We start from the raw sequence: 15,035 nt of genomic DNA on the forward strand, positions 1-15,035 counted from the left end.
AGCATGAACAGGGGAGGGGCAGAGAGAGAATCCCAAGCAGACTCTGTGCTGTCAGCACAGAGCCCAATGCAGGGTTTGAACTCACAAATGTGAGATCATGACCTGAGCCAAAGTCAAGACTTGGAGCCACCCAGTCACGCCAAGAAAGTCATTTTTAAATGGGAGACTATTAAAGCGGTCTTCATTAATGCTTACTGTGTCTTCTAACTTCTGTCCTAGATCTAAGTGTGTCAATCACCTTTAAACTAGCTGCAGCTTCCCTAGAAGATGCCTTCCTTTGGGGCATAGAATTTAGTGGGTGGTCGGTCTAGGTAAATTAACACATCGGGAGGACCTCCCACAGGGTACTGAGCAGACTCCTACTAAACTTGCATGGGAGGGCTTTATTACCATACTCCAGATCTGATCAGAACATGTTTTAACTTCTGTGAAACAGTCCTAGGGCACAGACCTTGAGGATAATGCAACGGTAGTTTCCAAGAATAGCCATATATTTTACATAACCAGATTAAGAGGAGAAAGGCAGTGAAGAATTGGGGAATTTGAGGATTCTTGGTTTCTGGAAATTGAGCATATGGCAATCAGCAAAAGGTTTGCCTTTGCACTTTACACAGACCTTGAAGATTAAGCTGTTTCTACTGGATTGTATCTGAGCCATACCTGTTATTTTGTATAAAAGATGTATGGAACCAGAAGAAAAATGGGCAGTTGTCATAGTATTTAGGAAGAACCTAAAATTAAAAAAAAAAGTTATTTTTCATAGTAAAATTGATACCAAAAGCTAATTCCAAAGGGATTAAAATTCCATTCATTTCTAGATTTGTCAATTGTAGCCATTAAGTACATAGCACTCACAGTGTATAACTTTATACTCATGACACAAAGGAGGAGGCTTTAAGAAATGGCTATTTCTAGCAAATGTAAGGAAATGTAATTTTCTCTGTACTTTTAAGCAATAGTCTTCTAATATAGTTTAGTTCTAAACAGAAACCTATACCAGTTTATGCCTGAAGAGATCATCCATTTCTACAAGGAGCAGCTACATTGATAATTGTCATTATTGGTGATAAAAATACCTAAACATTTTGAAAGTGTTTTCATCTCCTGGCCCTTGAAAATCACAAAATGACCAACATTGCTTGGGCCGGTGCCTGTAGCAGTGCTTCTGCTCAGAGACCACCGACTGAGAGAGAGTTCAGACTGGCTTCGTTATTCAAATCCAGTATGGGTCACTTGCTTCAACACAGATACTTTTTTCAGTACTGAATAGATTCTCCCACAACAGAGAGCAAGCAGGGCATGAAGGAGGGCACAGGATATACATTTTAAATTGATCGACATAGTTACTTGTTGGCAGTTCTGCTTGATAATTTTAATAGAAAAATGAAACTACTGACCTTTAGAAATCTGTTACATATAGAATAACACTCGTGCACTTTATGACTGCTCAATATAAATTATACACTCATGATATTCAGAGTAATGACTATGGCAAACATTCTCGTTTTATGTAAGGCAAATATCGGATTAAAAACACTTTTTAAAAAAAAACTTTCCTAGGTGCCTGGGTGGCTCAGCTGGTTAAGCATCTGACTCTTGGTTTCAGCTCAGGTCATGATCTCATGGTTTCATGGGTTCAAGCCCCCAGGTTCTGTCCGTGCAGAGCCTGCTTGGATTCTCTCTCTCTCTCTCTCTCTCTCTCTGCCCCTCCCTCACTCATGCTGTATTTGTCAATCTCAAAATAAACTTAAAAAAATACTATTTAAAATGAATTATATGTCAATCCAAAGGAAAGTAAAATCTCCCTTTTACCCCCAGGTTTTTATTTAAATACCAGTTAGTTAACATATATGGTAAGATAGGTTTCAGCAGAATTTAGTGATTCATCACTTAAATAACACCCAGTGCTCATCCCAACAAGTGCCCTCCTTAATGTTCATCACCCATTTAGCCCATCCCCCCACCCAACTCCCCTCCAGCAACCCTCCGTTCTCTATTGCAAACACTTCTAATTAATGAAAGAAGATGTTAGTTCAAGGATGCTTTCTACACAGTATAGATTCATAGAGTTAAACGTACACATAAATTTACAAACAATGCTACCTTAAGGAAAGAAGGTGTTTGTTGAAAGATGCTTTCAACACCATAAACTACAAATTATGGGGAACAATGTGTTTTAGAGATATAAAAGAAAAATGTGATCACTGCTCTGCAATAAACATACCTTGGTTTGTTTCTTATTTGAAAATATATGCAAACTGTATAGAATTTAGAAAAAATGAGCAAAAACCAGTTTAGGTTCTTTTTAAAAATTTTTGTTATGGATCTGACTTGTTTTTCTCCCTCTCCCTGGCCAGGGCTTGACATCTCCTATTTCTTGCCGGGAATTGTAGGAAAGGAAATCCTAAAGCAGAATAATTCAAAAGACCAGACGAGAATAACACTGTTTCTTGATTACTCACTGAGGAAGAGAGAAACCGTACTTTCACATCATCATACAGAGGTGGACAGCTGGATAAATGAATTATCACGTTGTCTGTTTCAATATCGTGAAGTATCTGTGAATGAACACATGGAATTCACAACCTTAAAACCAGCTGGTAAGAGAACAGTGAAGTTCATGGTCACAGATAAAGGCTTCCTGTATTTATCAAGTACGCTTGGTCTCATAGTCCAGTCACTACATGTAAACGTGAATCATTATTTCTATAAAGTTGCAATACTGTTACGTTTTTAAAAGGCCAACATGTTTGGAGGTCATGGTAGGGCAGTGGTAAAGAACAAAGCGTTCCCATTTCCATTAGAGTTTAACCAAGTAAACATTACTGTTGAATGTGTGCCACTTGATTTTCATATGCTGGGATATGCTAACAGGCTCGGTTTTAAAGCTAGCCTTCACATTCAAAAAGCAATACATAATTGGTCATGTTTTATCAAAAAGGGGTCAGCTGATGGGATCATGGACCTTGTCCATGGCTGACTGCTGGATGGAGTGACCAAGAATTGGCCAAGTTTCTGGAATGAAGGACTTTCTTGAAACTATACTAAGTATTTCTTTGTTATTGATTATCCTTGTGTAATAGTGGCCCCCACAATAAGAAAAGTCTATGTACCTGTGCAAAATAGAAAAGAAGGTGCAGACTCAAGGCATGCTTCAGGGAGCTACATGCACAAGAAGTAACAGAATGGCATAAATTACATGTCAAGCTAGATGATGAAGACTTTGGAGAGGTTAACAAGAAGCATAGAATGAGAAAGGTTCACAGAGAAGGTAGAAACAGAGTTGGGCATGGAAGGATTTGTATAAATGAGGAGCACTGAAAAGAGAATCCAGTGGAGGCAGGGTGGTGTGGGAGAGGGGGAGGAAAGACCAGCAAAAACATGAAGCAGAAATTAAGCGTGTTGTGTTCCAAGGGCCAGAGGACACCCAATCTACTTGGAATGGAGTCTGCAGGTCAAGTACCTGATGGAAGTAAGCTCAGGTCTCAGGTATGTTATGGCTAAGGTTCAAGAGCCAGGGAAATAAGAATGAAGTTGAAGAATATGGAGAGGGGGGCATTTCCTATGTGACAAAGTGGCCTGATGATGATCACATATAACACTTAGCAATTTATCGCTCACAAAGAAACTTCACATATATTATCTAATCCTCAAAACACTTGATATGTGATCTTTACAGATAATGCTGAGCCAAAGATAAGATATTAACTGGCTTTGACTACGGGCATGCCGTGTGTCTTCTCTACTTACAGCTTTGCACTGTTGGAGCAATGAAATACCTGCATATTGCAGGACTCTATATACTGTATTGTATGAGGGGAAGGAAGAGGTAGGGAGACCGTTGTGGAAATCTGGGCATGAACAAACGAGGTGTTGGCAACAGGAACAGGAAGGAACGGAGAGAGTGAAGAGAGATTCCAAGGTTACAATCAACAGGAATTAGTGACTGACTGGATGTGCAGGCACAGCAAAGAGAGAATCAAAGATACTGCTAAATTTTAAGGCCTCAGTGAGAGAACGCTGGTGTCAGTTGCACAAGCAGAGGAAAAGCTCATTTGACAAACGTGGACTGACAAACATGGTTGGATTGTTGGGGCGGAGACCGTCCATGTTGTGGGTCCTGGTAGGTGCTCATAATCATGTGCGGAGTGGAAGAAAGGAAAAAAATATATAAGGCAGGGGAATGGACGAGCAGAACCAAGAGTAGGGTATGTACAGAGGTAAGAACAGAAAGCCAAGGATCAGGACTGGGTGAGGGCCTTCCGTGGAGGAGAGGGGAAGGAGTGGTGCTGGAGAAGTGATAGAATAGAGGCAAGCCTGCGAGAGAATTCTAAGAGTTTATATTTCTTAGATCTAGGAAGGTTTCTTATTGCTTCAGAAAAGGTTGATGATCTTAGGCATACCAGGTCCCATTGCTTTTGGGCAGAAAGCTACATCCAGCCAGCCACTTGGGTTACTCTTGAAGGTACAGACCCACAGGACATGTGAGATAGAATCACTTGGGACATTGCTAACTCGAGAGATTCCTGAGCCCCATTCCAGATTCCCTGAATCATATTGAGGTACAGTCTTGATGTCTCCATCTTTTTAGTGTGCATGCCAATCACCTATAAGCTTATAATTTCAGAATCAGTACCATATTATAAAATGACAAGAAGAAGACTATTTAGCTAAAAATGACCAGATACATGAATCGAAAACTCTGATAAATTCCTGGGAACATGCTTGGCATTTGTGTAAAAGGGAAAGGCAAAGCAACACACTGAACTGAAAAGATAGTTTGGAAAATGCCCTGAAAAGACTATTTTGAATAAGGAGTTTGTGCTCTGACTTGTATCTGAACACAGGGATGCCAAGTTGGATGGTAACCAGAAAACAGCATGGTCTTTCTTTGTGGTGAGTGACGGTCTGGGAGGTCAACATGCTGATTGACGTGGAGAATTAAAACAAATGCCAGCATTTTCAGTTTACGTGCTCTTACCCAACAATTTTTGGAAGCAGAACTTAAAAAGACGATTTTGCGGTGCAATATTATTTGTACTTTTAGATCATTTCCATTGCCTTTTCCAACACCTGAATGAAATAAAATTAGGCCAGTTAGAGCAAAGATCAAAATGTCTTACCAATTAACATTATGGTTTAGAAAGAAAATTATTCCAGCTCACAATGTGTCAGTACTGAATCATTTGGGTCTTGCGTGAATTCTGTCTTTAAAAGACAAAGCTTCAAGCCCAACTTTGTCTCCCAAAGCCCAATTTATAAGGCTGGAGCGGGGGGGGGGGGGGGGGGGAGAAGAAATATAGTTTAGCTTCTTAGAATTTTATCTCTTTCACCTTTCTAGAAAAAAAAATCAGGGAATGGGACTTGTACCCTTTCCTGCTGATGGGTTGCATTTTTCAGATACCCAATACTGTTTCTTAATAATAAATAGCCTAAATTCCTCTTGCTGTCCTTTAACTCCAGTTCCCAGGGCAGTCCCCATGAAAATACTGGATGGCTATACCTAAACATTCCTGTGACGTTCAGTATACATATACAGACAAATGGTTTCTCTCCCTGTATTCAATTCAGAGGACCTTCTTTTAGTAGTTCCTAAAAGGACTGGTTTCTCAAGCCTTCAATTTTTAGTGCTTTCCTTTTATCCATGCAGGTCACAAATATGCACAGAGGTAAAGGTACAGAACTCAAAAAAATATTCTAACAAAGTCATATATATATATATATATATATATATATATATATATATAATTCTTGATGGTCATATTATGTTTGCTTTGTTTCCACCAAACCCACATTATTAATTTGTAGTAGACCATCATCATTTCTTTGCCTGTCTTCCCCTGGCCCCATTCCAGCTGGAGAACCTCTTCCCACTGATGCCAACTGGAGATCAGTGAAATGAACAACTAAACGAATTGAAATACTTGCTTTCTAAGCTTAGATTACCACACATTTAAAATTTTTAAAATGAAGCATATTTACACAATATAACTTTTAAAGTTTATTTTGACAGAGAGAGAGCAAGCATGAGTTGGGAAGGGGCAGAGACAGAGGGAGAGAGGTAATCTCAAGTAGGCTTTATGCTGTCAGTGCAGAGCATGATGGGCTCAGTCCCATGCACCGTGAGATCAGGATCTGAGTCGAAATCAAAAGTCAGATGCTTGACCTACTGAGCCACCCAGGCACCCCTATTTACACAATATAAAAGGTAGAAAAGACATGAAGTGAAGAGTCTGTCTCATCCACCCCCCCCCCATTTATTTCTCCAACTCCAAATAGATGTTTTTTATGCATATATAATCAAATATGAATACATACTCTCCCAGAAGTTTTTATGTACGTATATATACGCAAACATGAATACATGTTATTCCCCACTTTTGTTTTACAGAAATCGTTGCATATCGTCACTGTCCTGTACGCATACCATAGCACTGTCCTCTACCTTGCATTTTTTTAAATTCTTTTTTTTAATGTCTATTTATTATTGAGAGACAGACACGGAGCATGAGCAGGGGAGGGGCAGAGAGAGAGGGAGACACAGAATCTGAAGCAGGCTCCAGGCTCTGAGCTGTCTGCACAGAGCCCGACGTGGGGCTCCAACTCATGAACCGTGAGATCATGACCTGAGCCGAAGTCAGACGCTTAACTGACTGAGCCACCCAGGCACCCCATCTACCTTGCATTTTTTTAATACACGTCAAAAATTTTATTTTACTCAATGAGAAACCAGTAAAATGTTACAGCTCATTCAAAGTACTGCACAAGCCACTGGGAAAAACAGTATGGAATTTCCTCACAAAATGAAATATCGAATTACCATATGGTCCAGTAATTTCACTCTAGGTATTTACCCAAAGAATATAAAAATGCTAATTTGAAAAGATATGTACACTCCTATGTTTATTGCAGCATTATTTACAGTAGCCAATATATGGAGGCAACCCAAGTGTCTATTGACAGATGCATGGATAACGAAGATGTGTACGTATACCATGGAATGTTGCTCAGCCATAAAAAGGAATGGAATCTTGCCATTTGCAGCAATGTGGATGTACCTAGAGAGTAGAATGCGAAGTGAAATAGGTCAGAAAGACAAATACCATATGAATCCCCTCATATGTGAAATTTAAGAAAATAAATGAAAGAAAAAAAGAGACAAAAGACCAGACTCTTGAATACAAATTGGTGGCTGGCAGAAGGGAGGTGGGTGGGGGGATGGGTGAAATAAAGGGGATTAAGAGTACACTTACCTTGATGAGCCCTGAGTAATGTACAAAATTGTTAAATCATTATATTGTACACCGGAAACAAATATGAGCTAATGTACGTTATACTTAAATTTAAAAAAGTACCGCAGCTACTGGTAGCTCAGTCAGTTGAAGGTCCGACTTCGGCTCAGGTCATGATCTCAGGGTTCATGAGTTTGAGCCCCACATCGGGTTCTGTGTCTCCCTCTCTCTCTCTGCCCCTACCCCATGCGCACTTGGTCTCTCTCTCTAAAATGAATAAACATTAAAAAAATAAATAAAAAATAGGGGTGCCTGGGTGGCTCAGTCGGTTAGGCGTCTGACTTCAGCTCAGGTGATGATCTCACAGTTTGTGGGTTCAGCCCCGCGTCGGGGTCTGTGCTGACAGCTCGGAGCCTGGAGCCTGCTTCGGATTGTGTGTCTCCCTCTCTTTCTGCTCCTCCCCCACTCATGCTGTCTCTGTCTCTCAAAAATAAAAATAAAAAGCATTAAAAATGTTTTAAAAATAATAAAGTACTGTACATTTATAGGCGGATAAGGGCTGATGGCATGAATTTACAAATAAATACAAAATGGCTCAATAATCCATTGCATTCCACCGGACACAACTAATTTGCATTTTTAAGTACAAAAATTATTTGCAGCATTACCAGTTTTCTACAACTTACAGTTATAAAATAGCTTAAAGACCACAAGAGGTGAAGATAATCCCAGAAGCGTCCACTAGACAATTTACTCTCATTTCAAATTCTTTCACCCTTTCTTCTGACAGTCTCCCCATCCCCCTTCTGTTTTGATCATAACAATCTCAAAGGAAGGTTATTCTTATTCCAAAAGAAGGCTGGTGTTTCCAACAGTGAGTCAGGAAAAAATAGGAAATCTGAACAGACCAATTACTAGTAATGAAGCTGAATCAGTAATCAAACAACTCTTAACAAACTAAAGCCCGGGACCAGATGGATTCACAGGTAAATTCTAAACATTTAAAGAAGAGTTAATACCTATTCTCTGCAAACTATCCCCAAAAATAGAAGAGGAAGGAAAACCTCCAAATATATTCTGCGAGGCCAGCATTACTTACACCAAAACCAGACAAAAGTCACTATGAAAAAAAAACTACAGGCCAACCTTCCTGATGAACATACATCTAAAACTCAACAAAATATGAGCAAAGCACATTCAACAATACATGAAAAGGATTATCTACACAGTCAGCGGGATTTATTCTGGGGACGCAAGGTTGGTTGCATGTTTTCAACTCAGTCAACATGGTACACCGCTTTAGCAAAAGGAGGATAAAAATCATATGATGATTGTTTTTCGTTGCTGGAAAGATGGCAGAGTAGGAGGATCCTGAGTTAAGCTCGTCCACAAACACACTGAGATCACAGCCACATCAGTGCAACTATGAAAATGTCCCCAACACTGGCAGGACAGACTTTCCACAGTAGAGAAGAGGCCACGTCGAAAAGGTTAGAAGGGGAGACAGTTGAGAACTGTCCCGGCAAGGCTAACCATAAACAGGAGGGAACCACCAGCTTAGGCAAGAAAATCAGACCCCACCGCAGGCATAGAGGGCCTGCACTGGGAAGATGAGTCCCTGTGACGTTTGGCTTTGAAAACCAGCTGGCTTAACAAGTTTTTATGACCAGAGGGCTTAACTCTGGGCACTTTATTTAGTCAAGTATAATTAATATACAGTATTATATTTGTTTTGGGTGTACAATATAATGATTAAGGGTTCTATACGTTACTTAGTGCTCATCAAGGTCGGGGTTCTATTAATATTTTTTATCCCACCCCTTTTCCCCTCTGGCAACCACCAGTTTATTCTTTGTATTTAAGAGTCTGGTTCTTTTTGTTGATGTTCTGTTTCTTAAATTGCATTTATGAATGAGATCATATGGTATTTGTCTGTCTCTGATTGAATTATTGCACTTAACAATATACCCTCTAGGTCCATTCACACTCAAATGGCAAGATTTCATTTTTTTATGGCTTAATATTCCATTGTGTGTATATATATATATATATATATATATACACTACCTTTATCCATTCATCAGTTGATGGACACTTTAGTTGCTTCCGTATAATGGCCATAGTAAATAATGCTGCAATAAATATAAGGATGTGTGTGTGTGTATACATATGTGTGTATGTATATACATAAAAGATGTATATACACACATATACATATGTGTGTATGTATATACATATACATAAAAGATGTGTGTATATATACATAAAAGATATGTGTGTATGTATATATATATATGTAAAAGATATGTGTGTGTATGTATATACATAAAAAAGTATATGTACATGTATATAAGTATGTATATGTGTATATATGTATATAAGATATGTATATGTATATAAATAAGTTTACTTATTTATAAATGTAAGTATACATATGTATACATATATACATAAAAGACTTGTATATATACATAGAAGATACATATATACATAAAAGATATGTGTGTGTATATACATACACATAAGTCTATATATATATATATGTGTGTGTGTGTGTGTGTGTATATATGTAAACATAAGTTTACTTATTTGAGAGGGAGAGAGAGGGAGAGAATCCCAAGCAAGCTCCATGCTGTCAGCATGAAGACTGACACGGGGCTCAATCCCATGAACTGTGAGATCATGACCTGAGTTGAAATCAAGAGTTGGATGCTTAACTGACTAAGCCACCCAGGTGCCGCCTATATCTTTTCAAATTAGGGTTTTAATATTCTTTGGGTAAATACCCAGTAGTAGAATTACTGGATCATGTGATAATTCTATTTTTAATTAATAGTTTCCACAGTGCCTGCACCAATTTGCATTCCCACCAATAATGTACGAAGGCTCTTCCTTCTCCAATTCCTCAACAGCACTTGTTATTTCTTGTGTTCTTGATTCTAGCCATTTTGATATGTGTGAAGCTATAGGTCATTGTGGTTCTAATTCATATTTCCTTGATGACTAGTGATGTTGAACATCTTTTCATGTGTCTGTTGGCCATGTGTAGGTCTTTTTTGGAAAAATGTCTATTCAGGTCCTCTGCCCATTTTTTAGTCTGATACTTAACTTTTTGGTGTTGAGTTGTAGATGTTCTTTTTAAAAAATGTTTTCATGTTTATTTATTTTGAAAGAGAGAGAGAGAGGGAGAGAGCGCACACACACAAGTGAGCAGGGGGGAGGCAGAGAGGGAGAGAGAGAATCCCAAGCAGGCTCCATACTGTCAGTGCAGAGCTGGATGTCAGGCTCAGTCTCATGAATCATGAGATCATGACCTGATCTAAGATCAAGAGTCAGATGCTTAACCAACTGAGTCACCCAGGTGCCCCTAGTTGTGTATGTTCTTTATATATTCTGGGTATTAGCCCCTTATCAGATCTTTTACAAATTTCCTCTCCTATTCAGTAGGTTGTCTTTTCATTTGGTTAATGGATTCCTTCATTGTGCAAAAAAGCTTTTCCTTTTGGTGTAGTACCATAGTTTAATTTTGTTTTTATTTCCGTTACCTTAGGAGACATATCTAAAAAAATGTTGCTATGGCTATGTTAAAGAAATTACTGTCTATACTCTCTTCTATGAATTTTATGGTTTCAGGTCTCACATTTAGGTCTTTAATCATCTGTGAGTTTGTGTGTATGGTGTAAGAAAGTGGTAGAGTTTCCCTCCTTTGTATGTAGCTGTCCAGTTTTCCCAATATCATTTGTTAAAGAGACTGTCTTTTTCCTATTGTATATTCTTGCCTCGTTTGTCCTAGATTAATTGACCATAAAAGGGTGGGTTTATTTTGGGGCTAATTATTCTGTTCCATTGATGTTTCTATTTTGGTGACAGCACCATACTGTTATGATTACTACAACTTAGTATATCTTGAAATCTGGGATTGTGATACTCCCAGCTTCATTGTTCTTTGTCAAGATTGCTTTGGCTATTTGGGGTCTTTTGTGGTTCCATGTGAATTTTAGGATTATTCGTTCTATTTCTGTGAAAAATGTTGTTGGTATTTTGATAGGGTTTGCGTTAAATCTGTGGATTGCTTTAGGTAGTATGGACATTTTAACAATTTAAAATTTTAACAATGGGGTTGTTAATTTCTCTTTCTGCTACTTCATTATTAGTGTATAGAAATGCAACACATTTCTCTATGTTAATTTGGTATCCTGTGACTTTATTGAATTATCAGTTCTGGAAGTTTTTGCTGAAGGACTTTATATAGTATCATGGCATCTGCCAATAGGGACAGCTTTACTTCTTTCTTAACAATTTGAATGCCTTTTATTTCTTTTTCTTGTCCGACTGCTGTGGCCAGGACTTCCAATAGTATGATGAATAAAAGTAGTGATAGTAGTAGACATCTTTGTCTTGTTACTGATCTTAGAGGAAAAGCTCTTGGTTTTTAACATTGAGGATGATGTTAGCTGTGAGTTTTTTATGTATAGCCTTTATTATGTTGAGGTATATTCCCTCTAACCCTTGAGAATTTTTATCATGAAAGGATGTTGTATTTTGTCAAGTGGTTTTCTGTATCTATTGAAATGATCATATGGTTTTTATGCTTTCTCTTGTTAATGTGATGTGTCACTGTTGATTCATTTGAAAATACTGAACCACCCTTGTATCCCTGGAATGGATGATGATGAATTTTTTTTTAATGTATTGTTGGATTCAGTTTGCTAATATTTTTTGAGGATTTTTACGTCTATGTTCATCAGAGATATTGGCCTGCAGTTTTCTTTCTTTCTTTCTTTCTTTCTTTCTTTCTTTCTTTTCTTTCTTTCTTTCTTTCTTTCTTTCTTTCTTTCTTTCTTTCTCCCTCCTCTTATTCTTCTTCTTTGGTAATATCTTTATCTCATTTTGGTATCAGGATAATACTGGACTCTTAGAATGATTTTGGAAACTTTCCCTCTTCTACTTTTTGGAATACTTTGAGGAGAATAGGTATTAGCTCTTCTTTAAATGTTTGGTAGAATTCACCTGTGATGTCATCTGGTCCTGGACTTTTGTTTGTTGGAAGTTTTTTGATTACTGATTCAATTTCATTGCTAGTAATTGGTCTGTTCAAATCTTCTATTTGTTCCTGATTCAATTTTAGAAGACTGTATGTTTCTATGAATTTATCCATTTCTCTAGGTTGTCCAATTTGTCAGCATTTAATTTTTCATAATATTCTCTTATAATCTTTTGTACTTCTGTGGTGTCTGTTATTTCTCTTTCATTTATGATTTTGAGTCCTCTCTTTTTTTGAAATGTGTGGCTAAAAATTTGTAATTTTTTTTGTCTTTTCAAAGAGCCAGCTCCTGGTTTCAATGATCTGTTCTGTTGTGTTTTTAGTTTATGTATCATTTATTTTTGTTGTAATCTTTATTATATCTTTCCTTCTACTAGCTTTGGGCTTTATTCCTCTTCTTCCAACTCATTTAGTTATAAGGTTAGGTTTCTTGAGATTTTTTTAAATTAATTTTTTAATTTACATACATGTAAATTTACATCCATGTTGCATGTAGTGCAACAATCATTTCTGGAGTAGATTCCTTAATGCTCCTTACCCATTTAGCCTATCCCCCCTCCCATTACCCCTCCAGCAACCTTCTGTTTGTTCTCCGTATTTAAGAGTCTCTTATGTTTTGTCCCCCTCCCTGTTTTGGTATTATTTTTGCTTCCTTTCCCCTATGTACATCTGTATCTTAAAGTCCTCATATGAGTGAAGTCATAGGGTATTTGTCTTTCTCTAATTTCGCTTAGCATAATACCCTCTAGTTCCATCCACTTAGTTGCAAATGGCAAGATTTCATTCTTTTTGAATGCCAAGTAATACACCATTGTATATATATATATATATATATATATATATATATATATATATATATACCACATCTTTATCCATTCATCCATCGATGGACATTTGGGCTCTTTCCATACTTTGCCTGTGCATATGCATTGGCTGTACATTGGGGTGCATGTGCCCCTTTGAAACAGCATACCTGTATCCCTTGGATAAATACCTAGTAGTGCAATTGCTGGGTCGTAGTGTAGTTCTATTTTTATCTCGAGATTTTTCTTGCTCTTGAGGGGACTTGTATTGCCACAATCTTCCCTCTTAGAACAGCTTTTGCTGCATCTGTAAGAGTTTGGACTGTTGTGTTTTCATTTTCGTTTTTCTCCATTTTTTGATTTCCTCTTTCATTTCTTGGTTGACCCATTTATTGATAGTAGCATATTATTTAGCCTCCATGTATTTGTGTTAAGTTTTTTCTTGTGATTGATTTCTAGTTTCATACCATTGTGGTCATAAAAGATGTATGATAGGATTCCAGTCTTTTTGAGTTTATTGAGCTTTGTTTTATAGCCTAACATGTGATCTATTCTGGAGAATGTTCCATGTACACTCGAAAATAATGTGTATTCTGCTGTTTGGGGATGGAATGTCCTGTTATATATTAGGTCCATCTGGTCCTATTTCCTTGTTGATTTTCTGCCTGGATGATCTATCCATTGATGTAAATGGGCTGTAAAATCCCCTACTATTTTTGTGTTACTGTCAGTTTCTTTCTTTAGATCTGTTAACTGCTTTTTGTATTTAGATGCTTTCATGTTGGGTGCATATTTGCAGTTATATCCTCTTGTTGGATTGTTCGTTTATCATTTAATGTCCTTGTCTCTAGTTACCATCTTTGTTTTAAAATTTATTTCATCTAAGTATTGTGACCCCAGATTTCTTTCTTCTATTTGCATGGTAAGTGTTTTTCCATCTATTTACTTTCTTTTTTTAAAATTTATATCCAAGTTAGCATATAGTGCGATAATGATTTCAGGAGTAGATTTGCATCTATTTACTTTCAGTCTGCATGTGTCTTAGGTCTGAAGTGAGTCTCTTGTAGGCAGCATATAGATGGGTCTTGCTTTCTTAACCAATCGCCCCATGTCTTTTGATTGGAGCATTTAGTCCTTTTAAAGTAATTATCATTAGGTATATACTTATTGCCATTGTGTTACTTGTTTTATGGTTGTGTTTTCATAGTTTTTCCCTGTTCTTTCTTCTCTTCCTCTCTTCCCTTGTGGTTTTATGGTTTTCTTCAGTGTTATGCTTGGATTTGTTTCTATTTTTTGCATTTCTATTGCAAGTTTTTGATTTATGAGTACCATTAAGCTCATATATACACACGTTATACACAGAGCAGTCTATATTAAGTTTATGGTTGCTTAAGTTTGAACACATTCTAAAAGCAATAAATTTTTACTTTGTACCAACCATGTTTTATGCACATGATGTCATACTTTATATCCTTTTATTTCACAAATCCCTTGGCTGATTTTTGTAGACATAATTGATTTTAGTGTGTTTATGCTTTAACCTCTATACTGGTTTTATGATTTATCTACTGCTTTTATTATATGTTTGCATTTACCTGTGAATTTTTTTCCTGTCATAATTTTCTTACTTCTGATTATGGTCTTTTGTTTCCACTCAAAGAATTCCTTTTAACATGTCTTGTAAGCCTGGTTTAGTGGTAATGAACTCCTTTAACTTTTGTTTGGGAAATTTTTTATCTCTCCTTATGAATGGTGGACTTGCTGAGTAGAGTATTCTTGACTGCAGGTTTTTTCCTTTCAGGTTGATATCAGCCCTAGCACCAGTTTTCTATATTTGTCTCCTCCAGTATGGGAAACAAAAGGAATGATAAGCTATTGGGACTTCTCTAAAGTAAGCTTTTTCACAGTCAAGGAAACCACCAACAAATTGAAAAGGCAACCTCCTGAGTGGGAGGA

The 15,035-nt window shown here is 37.3% G+C and overlaps 1 protein-coding gene across 9 annotated transcripts in view; it reads right to left on the reverse strand.

The window, feature by feature from the left end:
- Positions 1-15,035, reverse strand: part of LOC125173614 (phosphatidylinositol 3,4,5-trisphosphate 3-phosphatase TPTE2-like) — a 171,052-nt gene that overhangs the window by 1,743 nt on the left and 154,274 nt on the right. For all 9 annotated transcript variants that reach the window (XM_047872981.1, XM_047872974.1, XM_047873017.1 and 6 more), the window contains 3 exons: positions 4,982-5,073; positions 2,463-2,558; positions 661-731 (listed from right to left, as the gene is read on the reverse strand). In XM_047872981.1, coding sequence (XP_047728937.1) covers positions 661-731; positions 2,463-2,558; positions 4,982-5,073 — 259 coding nt within the window. The remainder of the gene's footprint in view (positions 1-660; positions 732-2,462; positions 2,559-4,981; positions 5,074-15,035) is intronic.

This window comes from Prionailurus viverrinus, chromosome A1 (genome assembly GCF_022837055.1).
Source record: "Prionailurus viverrinus isolate Anna chromosome A1, UM_Priviv_1.0, whole genome shotgun sequence".
Lineage (NCBI taxonomy): Eukaryota > Metazoa > Chordata > Mammalia > Carnivora > Felidae > Prionailurus > Prionailurus viverrinus.